This window comes from Chelon labrosus, assembly GCF_963514085.1.
Source record: "Chelon labrosus genome assembly, chromosome: 16".
Classification (NCBI taxonomy): Eukaryota; Metazoa; Chordata; class Actinopteri; order Mugiliformes; family Mugilidae; genus Chelon; species Chelon labrosus.
Window position 1 is genome coordinate 6297352 of NC_140349.1, and position 14312 is coordinate 6311663.

At 43.5% G+C, this 14312-nt stretch overlaps 1 protein-coding gene across 3 annotated transcripts in view; it reads right to left on the reverse strand.

Moving 5' to 3' along the window:
• atp9b (ATPase phospholipid transporting 9B) overlaps positions 1 to 14312 on the reverse strand; it is a 41606-nt gene that overhangs the window by 11951 nt on the left and 15343 nt on the right. For all 3 annotated transcript variants that reach the window (XM_084563938.1, XM_084563937.1, XM_084563939.1), the window contains 7 exons: positions 12167 to 12247; positions 10620 to 10695; positions 9180 to 9256; positions 5750 to 5910; positions 5469 to 5611; positions 3526 to 3638; positions 168 to 422 (listed from right to left, as the gene is read on the reverse strand). In XM_084563938.1, the coding sequence (XP_084420064.1) occupies positions 168 to 422; positions 3526 to 3638; positions 5469 to 5611; positions 5750 to 5910; positions 9180 to 9256; positions 10620 to 10695; positions 12167 to 12247 (906 nt within the window). The remainder of the gene's footprint in view (positions 1 to 167; positions 423 to 3525; positions 3639 to 5468; positions 5612 to 5749; positions 5911 to 9179; positions 9257 to 10619; positions 10696 to 12166; positions 12248 to 14312) is intronic.

Sequence of the window (14312 nt, forward strand, 5' to 3'; positions counted from 1 at the left end):
TCATGGCCTCTGACTTTCTGCTCATGAAACGACCATAATGACAAACTGGGGTCATTTAAGATCGCTGATAAATATAAAAATAAATCATAAAGAGGGTTTTCTCTGGAATGAATAAGAAAATAGACTTAGATGATCACAAATAACTTCATGACTTCACTCTTTCGTACCTCGTCTGGGCTGGAGGCCTGGTACGTGCGGTTGTCGTCGCTGAAGTCCTGGTCGGCCTCCGCGAACTCGGCCTCTCCGTTCACGCCCACGTGCGACTCGTAGACCGGCGTGACGTTGTGGCACAGGGCAATGGCCTTCACGGCCTCGTGGATGCGGCTGCTGACGCTTTTGCGGACCTTCGGCGCCGACGCCTGGGTCTTCCTCGCTGGCGTGGCCCCACCGCTGGAGCCACCACCGGACGGCTGGGACGTCCCCTGAAACATTAATAGCTTGTGAATGACCCGAGTCAAATGGACTTATTTAAGATGGTTGTAGAGCAAATCCGCAAGCGGCAATTAGTGATGACAAACTGCTCTTTAACTTTAATCCACCTTAATATATCACTTTAAATGTTATTTTTGAAACTAGCTATTTGGGCTTTGCATGTCATCTGAGCGCCGCGGAGTTGATTTAGTTACAGCAAAGATGGCTGCCATGGGAGAAGCACCCCCACTAACAACATCCTGTTGCCAGACACCACAGGACACCCTCAGAAGGCCCATGTCCATTCTCTGATGAGTCACAACTGTTTTGAAGGCACAAGGGAGACCTACACAGTATTAGGAAGGTGGTCATAATGTTATGCCTGATTGGTGCATATTTCTAATCTTATCCCGACTACAGGATCCCTGCACACAGTCAATCTAACATTCCTGTTCAGGCTAACTGACGCAGTGAGGTGGTATATCACAGTCTTTATCGTGTTATATCTGCTTTGGGGGCCTTTTATGAGCGCGGCCGCTTTGTCGTAAACCATCAGTTAAACTGCGCGGTGACTGGCGAGCAGGCCCGACAGCCCCAGCTGTGTTTGACAGGGGCCGTCGTGCTCTACTGGAGCATTAGAGTTTAGCTTATTATTAACCGTCAATCGTGTCAGGCAGAGGGGGCCGACGGGGAGCAGGGCACCGACTAAAGATGACAACCTTTATCTAGAGCGACAGAAAGATCTATAGGAAGATTATTAGGTCAGTTTGTCAAACAAGACGGGCGCTACTGAAGACGTGACACATTATCCCTTTAGGTAGCCTTGTGCATGTAAAACACAAAAGGTTTGCATGAGTTAGCAGATGCATTATTTGATTCTACTAATTATAAAAAAATCTAAATTACTGACCCAGTTCTACAGAACAGACGACTTATCCTTATCCGAAGGCAAGTGTTTAGATTAAAATAAAACAATTTCAGTAATGCTCTGTTATTAACCAACGTCAAATCTGACATTTTACTTTGACAGTACAATTTGCCGGACAGAGACGTTGCCGCTCCGCTCCGCTCTGCTCTGCTCCTGCTGCTGCTCGGCGCTAAAAAGACTAGTCATTTTTCATTAGCTGAGATTACACATAAGGGTGTGGGGCAGATGGCTGCAGCCTCGAACCAGCTGTTTGGAGCTGGCTGAGAGCGAACAATATCATTCTGTCAAGAGTGCAGCCAGATCTGAGCCACCCAGTGAGGAAAACACTTGCTTACAGTATGGGGAGTCTCTCAGGGACGCCGCGTGATGAATGAACAATATGGGCTTCCTTCCTGGAAAAACGTATCCTTAGCTAAATATAAAAATTGATTAAACCATTCTACAGAGAGAGAGAGAGAAAGAAAGAGGCAGGAAAGAGGCCAAGTGAAATATGGTACATATTTGTGTTTCAATGCATTTTCTTAATGTAAGTGAGAAACTGAGTCACTGATGTCCGGTGGTTTTTGTTTTTTTGTTAAAGCCAAACTGTAAAAAGGCATCAAAATCAGGAAGAAGCACTCACAATAAGCCCTACTTAACATTTTCCACAAGATGTTTGTGATAATAAGAATATTAAGTAAAATCTTCACCATTATGATGTAATATATAATTATTAATTAAGCCACATTATGAACTTGACAGGAGTAAAAAGGCTTTTAAGGCCGTGGCACACCAAGCCCATTGTGAGAGTCTGTGGCCCTACCTAGTTACTGTTGGCAGCTTTTTGAATGATCCAACATATTGAGTTGGTGGTGGAATAAAGTGGTGAGAAAGATCAGCTGATAGAGCAGCAGCAGAAGAAGATTAATGCAAATGACGAAAGTAAACAAAACGATAAAGTTCTAAGGCCACACAGAAGGCTCTTCTCATTTCTCATCTCGGTGTAATCTAAACATTCAAACAGACAAATATTCTCACAACAACGTGATCATCCATAAGTGACAAAGTGCAGTGATCGGCATGATTCAGGAGAGGCCAGCTGTGTACGACGGTTTGTGGCTTTTCTTAAAGGGGAACTACCGTTTTTTACAACCTGGACCTTATTTCTCGTCCTTCGGGAGATATTTAGATCTGCGTATATCCATATAGTGGGAGTGAATGGGGCACCGAAACGCAGCCTCTAAATAACGCATTATCTGCCGCGAAACTCGTTCATTTCACCAATATTTTGTTATCGTACGCTAGTGCCATTCCCCCTTGAGTCCGGCGTTACCTGGGTGAGTAAATGACTGGATTTTATGCCAGAAATAAGGCCCAGGTTGTGAAAAAACAGTAGTTCCCCTTTAAGGCTGTTGCGTACTACGCGAGAAGCGAGAAGTTTGTTCTCGCAGCTTGTTCTCAATACTTCAAGCGAGCAGAGATGTTTTTCTCGTGTGGTGTCCGGTTACTATTCTGCGACTGGTCAGAAATTGGAAGTGGGCGTGGTTAATGCGGAAAAGTGGAAATGCTAGCAGCCGCTCTGTTAGCTCCCAGATGCCAATATTTGCAGTGTGAGCGCTAATCTCTTCTGGATAGAGATCAACATACTGTGTGTGGGTGCATGCTGAACGAACGGCTTGATCCAATGGACACAGTCATCAAAACAACTGGCCGACATCCGAAAATAATAAGAAAAGCGCGTCCCGTCATCCATATCCCACAATGCTTAGCGCATGTGGCGTATGCTGCAGTTGGAGGGCCCGATGAGGATTTCCCCGGAGTTCGGCACTTGACATTTTGTCATGAAGTATGAATATTTTTCTCTTGTTCTTGCAGTCCTGTGAGCTTCTCATGGAGTATGTAACAAGCTTTAGCCTCCAAGCTAATAGTAGCTCTTTGTGTTTCCACGTTTGAAAGACGAACACAGACTACTGCCACCTGCTGGTATGAAGAGATATTTCCTTTCACACAGGTGCAGTACTTTATGAACCAGCTGGCCGTTGGGTGTAGCCTTTGCGGTGTGTTCAGGTGCAACGTTTTGGTCAAGACGCAGGCACAGTATTTGTTCATCGTTGTCAGTTTTGTGTGTCCGAGTTTTTGTTGGGATTCGTTTCATATAAAGCAGACGTCAGACCCAAATACCAACCGAGAGCAGTGAGGTATCTTACCTGTGCATATGACTGGATTATGTGGCTTTGTATCTCATCCATGGTGTCCGTGCCGTAGGAAACTGTTCCCAGGTGCAGTCGCTTGAATATCATTTCATTCTGTGTCAGAGTGCCTGCAGAGTCCAGAAGATGATTGTAGATATTACAAACCACATGAAAATAATACGTTATATATGTACTTACTATGTTTAAGACTCTTCAAAAGCATGCAAAGTATAGATGAGCTGAAAATGTGGTACAAAACCCTCAGACTTAGATTTTTTTAGTGACAGGTTGAGACAACTTGTCTCTCATTATTTGACGCATAAACACATCAACTGATACCTCAGCCTGAATTGTCTCCTCTAATGTACAGTCTGTACTCAAGTTTGTCACTTGACTGGCAAAAACTTAACACAAAAGTATTTAGATTTAAATTCAAGGCCTCATTTAAATACATTTCTTGTGTTTGTTTGCTCCCAAAGATTCAATAATCAAATCAAATTAAACTGACAGCTTGTTCAGGGAGAACAATACATCAAATGTTTTAATTACACCACTCAAAAATGAAAGATTCAGGATCTCCAAAAGCCAATAAACATAGAAAGCTCAGCGTTTGTCCTCAGAAGATTGCCTCCAATGCATCATGGGATTTGCAGGGGTGACGCGTCTGGCTTCTCATTGACCTAATCTCATTATCCATATGGAGACTGCATGTCCTCTCCAACAAACAGACAAGACACAACACTGCATATAAAAAGACTGAGTGCATGTTTAGCCGCTAAAAGGAAACAAAAACAAACCCTGAAAAGGGGGGCAACGGCCTTGTTTAATGGATGTCGGTCGCCAACATGTGTGCTGATAGAGCGTAGAGCTGATTAGAGGGCATCTAACTTCCAAAAACATTAGAGCCACGAGGTTAACCAGTTCTAATGGATTGATCGTTTGTTCTTCTCTCCGCGTGCTTTAACTACCAACCTGGATAAATTGGCTCTGAAGCTAATCTGTTCCTACGTAGATCAGCGGAGTAAGACAAAGAAGCATATTAGGTCCACAGCAGGAGTTTATCACTCTGAAACACTGACCAGCATTAGTAAGGAGCAGCTATTGGTTACTAGGGAACCAGGCCATGACAGTGAGATGAGAGAAACTGTAGGATTCTTGATCTTTTGTCCTCACTTCAGCTCTTTAGTGGATTTATTTATATGTAAAATAATAACGGGATAGCAAATAAGACTTGACTCAGTGAGGTATGACTAACTCACTGTCTGATCCTATACTAAATAGAAGCTTCCAGCTGTTTATAGATAAATTGTGGTAATTTAAAAGTGTTTATTTAGGTTTATTGCACCATATTGTTTTATAATGTGACATTGAAATTGAACATAAAACCTACACTGATCAGGCATAACATTATGACCACTGACAGGAGGAGTAAATAACATTGACCATCTTGTGACAATTCAGTGTTCTACTAGGAAACTTTTGGACCTGGCATTCATTCATGTGGATGTTACTTAGACATGTAGCACCCACCTAGACCAGACCAGGCACCCCCACCCCATAGCAATGACACAGGAACACACACAAATGCTTTAGGAACAACAAAACAAAAAAAACATGAAGAACAGCACAAGGTGTTGACCTGGCCTCCAAATTCACTAGATCCCAAACTGATCAAGTATCTGTGGGATGATCCACAGAGGCCCCTCCCCTCAATCCATAGGACCCAAAGGCCCCCCACTAACAACATCTTGTTGCCAGAAACCACAGGACACCCTCTGAATGCCCATGTCCATTCTCTGATGAGTCACAACTGTTTTGGAGGCACAAGGGAGACCTAGACAAATTCAGAGACGCATGTTTCATGGTGTGACTGCTGACCATGCTTCCTCAAAGTCTTCTATCAAGGAGAACATGCTCAGTCTAGGTTGTATTTCTGTTCACTATGGTTTGAGTCCTACCTGTCTTGTCCGTCAGCAGATACACCAGCCGACCCAGCTCTTCAGGGATGGTGCTGGTTCTCACAACAGTACCGGGGATGTTTTCGTCCTTCATGATCATCCATCCGTAGGCCGACTTCCCCATGTCCAGGTTTACGCGCAAGCTAAGCATCGCAAACAACAACCGTTATCCACCACCACCAAAAATAATAACACAACCACTGTACGGTCGAGTTTATCTGGTCGTGATCAGGAAACGATTGAGTAAAAAAAAAAAAAGATTTCAAAGAGTCACCGAGTACCTGATGGGGATGATGTAGGAGAAGAGCACGATGAATCGGAAGAGATTGCGGAACCAGGGACCCAGAAACCCCTGCAGCGCTACCATGACGATGGAGAGAATCACCTGCGCCAGGAACAGGGCTTTGGTGAGGCGGTTCAGCTCCAGGTCGAGAAGGCCGACCTACGGGGACAAGAGGTCAGAGGTCAAAACAAAACTAATGATCTAACTGTTCGGTTTGTGTCCTCGCAGCTGGTGAGAGACTGGTAAATTATAAAAGCAGTTAAAAGTGAAAGTTGACAAAGAGATATATTTTTACTGGACTGACTGCGAAAGAGTACATAACTTATTCCTTTCTGACAACTTGAGAAGACTCTTTGTAACTCTCCCATCTGCTCAAGACCTTACAATATGCAAAAGAGGCGCAAAAACAAAGCCCGTGAAAGAGATTCTTAGCTGCAGGCTTTTATCATGCAAACTGTGTGTACGGCCTAAATAAGTTTATAGGTTGCACAATTTGGTGGCGGACTACAAGCCGCATTATTGTCACGCTCAAGTATTGTGCTTCGGTGCAGCAGAAGGTCAAAAAGGCCTCAGAAATAGAGAAAGTTCCCATATTGAGACAGCTCTCTGGAAAAAGAAAAAGAAAAAAAAAAAAAGGGAGGGTCGGAATTGTCTTTTATTTTTCGAGTGCATCTCCCAGCCAATGGAGCATGTGGGAAAAAGATGTCAAATAAAGAAGCGCCCTTCCCCTTTCTGGCAGCGCTCGCAGCAAAGCCCTGTACACAGAAGGCTTTCATCTGACGCACCACGCTTACAAAAACAGCAGAACATAACATCTCTCCTCCCTCAAATAAAGGAACTGCTCTGAAAAGGAGGGGAGGGGGCAAAGCGCGTATAAAAAGCAGCAAAATTCCTCCACTGCCTGAAACTACCCCCGCCCACCCCATCCACCCCCTCACTACACCAAACCCATTCCCCTGAGGACTGGAGGAGCTGGGAGACCAGTGTGACTGATTTATCAGTTGCTGTTAAACTCCCAGTAGCAGACTGGAGACAAGGGAAGGGTAAGGGGAGCGGGCGAGCAGGCGGGCGAGCGGGCGGGCGGGTATCTCCCCACCCCGGTGCCTCACTACATGGTTCATGGTTGAGCTATTGAGAAAAATAGTGGGTTTGGGTGGATTAAAATGAAGAAAAATTAAGACAGAGAGCACAGTGCATGCCTGAAAAGCAAAGGATCCCCTTCTGCTTGAACAATGGCTCGTCTAAATGTTCCGAGGCTTTGCCGGGGATCAGATGAAGTCATTATTCATTCAGTCAAGGAGGAGGGGGGGGCAAGGAAAAAAAAAAAAAAAAAGGACTCAATTACCTCAACCTAAAGATGCTATCAATGAATAAAAGTGCATATTTTACCCCATTCATCTTGGAAGCCATTAAAACCGAAGGGAATGATTCGATCTGCCTGTGTGGCTTGTATCTTAGAATGTGTGTGAAATCTGATGAAGGATTGCCGTCCCGGGACATGAATATTCATCGAATTAAAACCAAAGGATATCAGGACTTCACTCAAACTGTTGATGCTTGTGACCACAAATCAAGGAAGTCCACAGAATAAACTGAAATTGATCTGAGTTAAAGTTTCTGAGCGTGAAAGGAACTTGGATGTATACTTTAGCTTTAGCCTCTTGTCACATGACATTGTTCCGTCTCTTTACTCAGACAGCGCTCTGTCTAACAACACTGCGACAAAAGAGTGAATCCATGTCTGACGTCCTGTCAGATTGATCAAGTGCAGGCATTGTCCCGGCCGGTGTCACAACAGATTATATGAGGCCAAAACGTCCCCGCGACTTTAGCCGCACTGTATCGACTTTCTCCCCCAATCTCCAGTCTCCATATTGGCACTTCTGACATCATCTCCTTGAAATATTGAATTCCTCTCAGCTGTCGGGCTTACACAAAACACCGGCCCCGGCGTTTTCGAGCGGCCACATCAGCGTTCTTAATAAAAGACACCGGTGTCAAAACCACGACTGCGGCGGTAGGAGCAGGAGGAGGAGGCTGTGTTTACGCCTCGGAGAGCTTTACAGGTGCCGACAGCCGCAGGAGACGACTCTGTATGTTAAAGTCGACGTGAAGCAGAAATATCCTCCTCTGAGATCCTGCTTCTATCAGCTGACCCGTGTCTATATATCTATCCCAACCATCTTTTAGGTAAAATCTTATATTTAGCATCAAATTTTCATTAATCTCCTCAATCTGGGTACAAAGCGCTCAATGGGGATTCTGCGGGATTAACTTTCTGCTGAAAATGTCATTGAAATCCTCTGTTAGTTAATTTCCCTTTCGGTTAATTAGCAACTGGTGCTGACCTTTTGCGTTGACAGGTCCAACTTTATCTAGAAAGTCAAGGTTAAAAAACCACCTTGCCACGGTGATTGATTAGTGATCAGAGGAGGGAGGAGAAGCGATGGCACGAGGGGAGTCTGGGATGGATGTTAGGTTATGTGAGGCTTCTCACCCTCTGAAGCTTTTAGAAAATATTCATGTGGATGTGGGCGTCACCTCACACGAATAAAGATGCATTTTTTTCACCATATTTGAGCGTGGAAAAATATAAAATACACACTCAAGAGCATTTAAAATGATTTGTCGATCAAATAAATGTAACCATGACTTTTGATTTCTCTCAGAGGTGGGTAGAGTAGCCCCAAATTGAGTAGCAAAAAGCAAAAAGGGCAGAATTACTTAGAAGTAGAAGTAAAAAAATAAAAGTATTTGGTGAAAAGACTACTCAAGGGCTGATTTATTTTGTAGAAATGATGTAATCGGACACACAAAAATACAAAATAACATGCAAATCCTGTTATTTTCCAAATAGCAAAATAAAAAATGTATAAAAATAAATAACATCTTTACAAAATAACAAATTAACACACAAGTAGAAATGTCTAAATTTAATTTTTTCACAATTTAAAGCTTTTGAAACCGATACAGTTGCGTTGTGTGAAAAGTCTGTGCCGCTATGACATCACAGTGTGGTCATGTGACTGCACGGTTACATCTGACTGGTTAAAAACTGAGCCGTGTGATTACTGTTGCTGCATATGATTGGCAACAAATAAAGCAAATCTAATGTGTAGAATAAATGGTATAAAAGAGTCGAGTGTAGCCCAATGTGGCGTTGTAAGAGCAGCGTTTCTGATTCAATTATTTTCAAAAAAATTACTCACATAAATGTAAAGTGGTAAATGTAACGCGTCACTACCCAACTCTGATATTTGAAGGAAATGGGTCATTTTTACAGACGTTGTTTTGGCCTTTAATGCACGATAATGGGCTTTTCAACAATATCAAGTATAAAGTTAATGACAACACATTTTTTATTTTATTATAGATCTTTGTGACTTCCTTCTTGCAGAGAAAAAAACCCCAGAATTTATAGTATTCACCTTGTTCTTGGCGTAGGACGTGTTCAGTACGCTCCTGGTCTCTTTCCCCGTGTAGATCACCACCCCTATCACCGTGCCTGCCAAAGATAGAGACAAGGAAAGTAATGCTGCTCATTAACTGAGCCTCACCCCCACCGCCTCACACACGCACCGCACGCACACACTCGTCTTGGTCAAGTAAGATGAACTGCTTGAGAGGAAACACAATAAGGTTGAGCCCAGGCAGTTTTGTCTCATTGCCACTCAAGCCAACAGACAGGAGTTTAATATGCTTAGACTCTCAGGGCCTTCAGCCGCCCTATGGAAGCTCATAAAAGCTGATCAATACTCTGCCATCTTTATTTGCCAATTCATTACGTTGGCCTTATTACAAAAGGATTAATGAGTCATTAATATTAGATGAGCTTAATGGGAGAGCAAAGGCACCAATAAACCTAAATACAAGCCTCTGTAATCCCTGAACTATAAAAGTGGAGAGGAAGTTAAAAACGGGTGGGAAACAAAGCAAGGGAAAGTGAAGTGAAGCCAGAGAAAGGAGAAGAGAAAGCAGCGGTTACAGGAGCAGAGGAGAAATGTGACGAATTGCTCTCGTTGACTTTTAACTTCAGAAATATTGAGCGGTGTGACAAATGGAGTGTGTGTGGCTCAGCATGCGAGCGGGGCTTCAATTTGAATATGCGAGCAACTAATTCTCTTGTCACAGCTGGACTGGGGCCCGTAACAGAGTGAATACACGGCGATCCGGGGCCGGTTCAAGCGCCCGGGACGCCCACTGTAGAGGCGATGAAGTGTCTGTCAAGTTGAGGCCTGCGAGGGACAATGACATTCCCAAGCAGAGATGATGTAAGGGGTCTAAGTCAGGCTTTTGTGTGTGTGTGTGTGTATGTGTGCGAGCTCGTGTGTGTTTGTTCTTCTGGTCAAGGTCAGGCCAGAGGGGAGAGCAACACCGCAAATCAATGGCGCGGCCATCAGTGGGAGCGTCACAAACACTCTCAACTGACACAACCGTTTCTGTGGGGAATGGCTCGGCTGGAGCGAGGGAGGATTACCTCAGCTGTGTGGTTTACTCAGAGCTCTTCAAACATGGCGGTATCAAGTCGAACTCATTCTGCACGGTTCTATGCCACGATCGACGCTTGTGCGCAGCTATAGCGCAACGCGGCGTGAGAAGAAGATGCACGAGAATAATAAAATACAAATTGGTGCTCGTTTCCATTAACTATAGCTGCGTGAGTAATCGTTTACACCCGCTGTGTGCCAGTACATTAGGAAGACGGGGTGACATTCAGGTGCTTCTTTATTCCACATTGGCTTTTGAAGACTTTCTTGCACTGTCAGGGTTTTTTAGTGCGTACATGAAAAATGCACAACATACGGGAGGATGGAAACACACTCTCCGACGCTGACGTTAATAAAGATAAAAGATAAAAACCAACTCACCGGATGCGACAACTGTGCTGGCCCAAAGAGTGTTTTCAATGCTCAGACTCTCATGGATCTGAGGGTCTGTGTCTTCCTAAAGGGAGAATAAAGAGACAAAAACTTACTTATTTATTAACTTTGCAAATTTACCTGCTGGCAATATTGTGGTTGGACAGCAATATCCACTTTTACGGACAAAAGAATATATTCTAGTGCCGAAATGCCTCAATGCAAGTGAATTTATTTCTTCTGTTAGCTAACTTCTAATTAGGTCTGCTAGATCGGACAAGAAAACAAAACTAGGATGAGAAAGACGTGTTTTGCTTTAGTAGATTTCAAAGTAAAAGGCTGTAGACGCTGTTAAACAATAAAAATAAAGCTTTAATTATCATAACTAACAATGGATTGGATATTATTGCCCAGTTTTCTGTTTTATTTGGCAAATCACAGAGTTAAATAACGTCTTTTCCCATTTAATGAATTGTTTTATGCACAAAAAGAAATGAAGTCCTGACAGACTTACAGGCTTACAACATAAACTGAGTTCAGCTGAGACTCTGCCGTGCCATTAATTTTCCCCAAGCACCTCGCACAGTTGTGCAGACTGAAGCACTACAGTAGTCCCTTTATCAATACCTTCACTAGATTCGCCGCGGCGATAGAAGCTCCTTTTAAAACAGTATAGAGTGCACGCAGATGAGATTTTAGCGATAAATGAGCCCCTGGAGAGCCTCTTGTTTCACCCTGCACCCGTTTCACCCCCTCTCTTAAATAAAGACAAATGCTGAAAATGGCCGGAGTCGGGAGTGCCGAGTCGAGGCTCCTGTTTCGGCTCGTATTGCCTCCCCGATATGATAATTATGATACCTAAGCACCCACATCCTGTCAATCCACTCAAACACGGGAAGAGGTGCATGAAAAATAAATGGCAGGTTGCAGAACGCTTGACCGCTCTGACTTTGGCATCGCGCTGCGGTGTTCATAACTTGCGGAGGGTCTCAATAAAGACCACAGAAACAAAGCCACCATATCCGTCTCGAGAAGGAAAAAAGAAACCCTCATAAATAGGTAAGTTCATTTGCTGCGGATCTGTGGGAACCCATTTTTTTCCCATCCTGCTCAGAGTAAAAGCACACGCTATGCAAAGGAAGGCCGCGGAGGATGAATGAGCGCAGGAAGTGCTCGCTCACTAAGCCTGGTGTGTGGCCAAGAGTGAAGACGGACCACAAAGCTCTCCTTTGTACCGGAGCTCTCCTCTCTGTGGGGGCTGCGCTAATCTGCTATTAATAAAAAAAAAAAAAAAAAGAAAGAAAAAAAAAAATCACTGAGCAACAAGCAATGCAGGATGGATAGAGCTGGAGCCGCAAGAACCTGCCTGTGATGTAAGAGGCATGCCTGCTGGAGATAACAACGGGCCCAGATGGACACACAAGACCTCATTGTTGTCACTTGTCAACACATTGCAGTGATACACATCGTCTCCGTCAATCCAGTTTCTATAGAGAAATCTGCATGTGTTTGAGATCTGGTTTGCAGGTTATAAATATGTCAACGAGCAACAGTACCCTTGTGAAATTCCCCTCGAAACTGTGTATGTCCAGCTGAGGCCTCTGGGCGTAGACGAAGGCGTTGATGGAGAAGAGGTCCTGAGACAAGAAGACATGACAGACAGAAAAAAGTAAATCACTTCAGTTCTACTCAATTAATTCAAAATATAAAACACAGGCAACGATGTTTAAGACCAACCCTCAGGACAATCTGACTGTCTTAGTCTAGACACTTCCTACTAAAGCAGATTTAGATTAGACGCTGCCTTCAATTGATTTACAGTGTTAAAGGGGAACTACTGTTTTTCAAAACCTGGACCTTATTTCTAGCATAAAATACAATCGCTTACTCACCCATATAACTTTTGTGTCATTTGCACTTGTTCAGGAGATAAATATTTCACCATATATCCATATAGTGGGGGTGACTGGGGCACCGAGACGCAGCCTCTAAATAACGTATTATCTGCCGCGAACAGGGAATAGCAGCAGGGAACAGCATTAGCGTATCATAACACAATATTGGCAAAATGAACGAGTTTCACGGCAGATAATGTGTTATTTAGAGGCTGCGTTTCGGTGCCCCAGTCACTCCCACTATATGGATATACGCAGATCTAAATATCTCCCGAAGGACTGCAAATTACACAAAAGTTACATGGGTGAGTAAACGATCGTATTTTATGCCAGAAATAAGGTCCAGGTTGTAAAAAACAGTAGTTCCACTTTAACTGGAATGACACATGAACGGCGCCATCTAGTGGTATTCACGACTCCAAGTTCACGAGCTTTGACATGTTTGTTGCCTTTTTCAGAAATGGATGGTAAGTTAATAAAAAATAAATTATTTTATAGCATGTTTGACAAAAATGTTGATTCTCGACAGTCTCGTCCTTTTTTGCGCTTTCACACACCGAGTTACCAGGTCGTTAGCTTGCTAAACTATTAGCCTCCGAGGCTTTTGGTCGCAAAGCTTTACCCGGCGGCACAGATGTTGCCTTTAAACAGAACTCATGAGCTCATGATTATGGGAAGTTGTACACACAAATGCTTGACGTTCAAGATTTATGCTGCTTTCACATACGGCTAGGTTTACTGCGTTCACGAGAAAACTCCATATGATTGGTATTCAAAATCTTGATTTCCTAAATTAAGTTATCCAGTGGTTAGCGTGCTGAACTTTTAGCCTTGATGGCCTTTAGGCAGCAACAGTTGCCTAGCAACCGTGTTCTCTTACGGCTCTTACAGCAGCACATTTTGTGTAAACAGATTCACGTGTCATAACCACAAGCTCAAACGCAGACTTTAGGGGAAACTCGTGAGCTGGTGGTTACAACGTAGAAAGTCTTGTACACAAAAGGCTCGGTGTTCATGAAGTATACTGCCTTCAAACGGAATTGCATTTATTGTGTTTATTGCAATAGTTCATATAAACCGCACCCTCTTGTGATATTTACAGACTCATAAATGGAACTACAGATAAAGATTTGTGACGCGATGTTAATAAAAAGTCTTACAGCGTTCTCTTCACAGTTTTATAATATGTCAAGAAACCACTTCATCTTTTCATCACACTGTTGCAATTCCTACATTAAGTCACCCAGGTGTTAGCTCGCTAAACTGTTAGCTTCAGTGGCATCTAGACGTCAAAAGTTGTCAAGAAGTGGTGTTCGTTCAACTTAAAGGGGAACTACTGTTTTTTACAACCTGGACCTTATTTCTAGAATAAAATACGATTGTTTACTCACCCATAACTTTTGTGTAATTTGTAGTCCTTCGGGAGATATTTAGATCTGCGTATATCCATATAGTGGGAGTGACTGGGGCACCGAAACACTAGTTTTTTGCAACATGGCTGAATATTTTTCCAATTCTGAGGTTGTGGACAAACTATAGCAGCAGCAAATTACAGGTAAACAAGCCGACCGTCGCAGGTGCGTGCGGCACTCAGAGATGACATCATCCATGTCAGAAGACATCATCCGGGCACTGTAGGTCAATCTACAGATCCCGGATAATAACAGGTAACTCCGGACTCATCGGGGAATAGCACTAGCATACGATAACAAAATATTGGTGAAATGAACGAGGTTCACGGCAGATAATGCGTTATTTAGAGGCTGCGTTTCGGTGCCCCAGTCACTCCCACTATAAGGATATACGT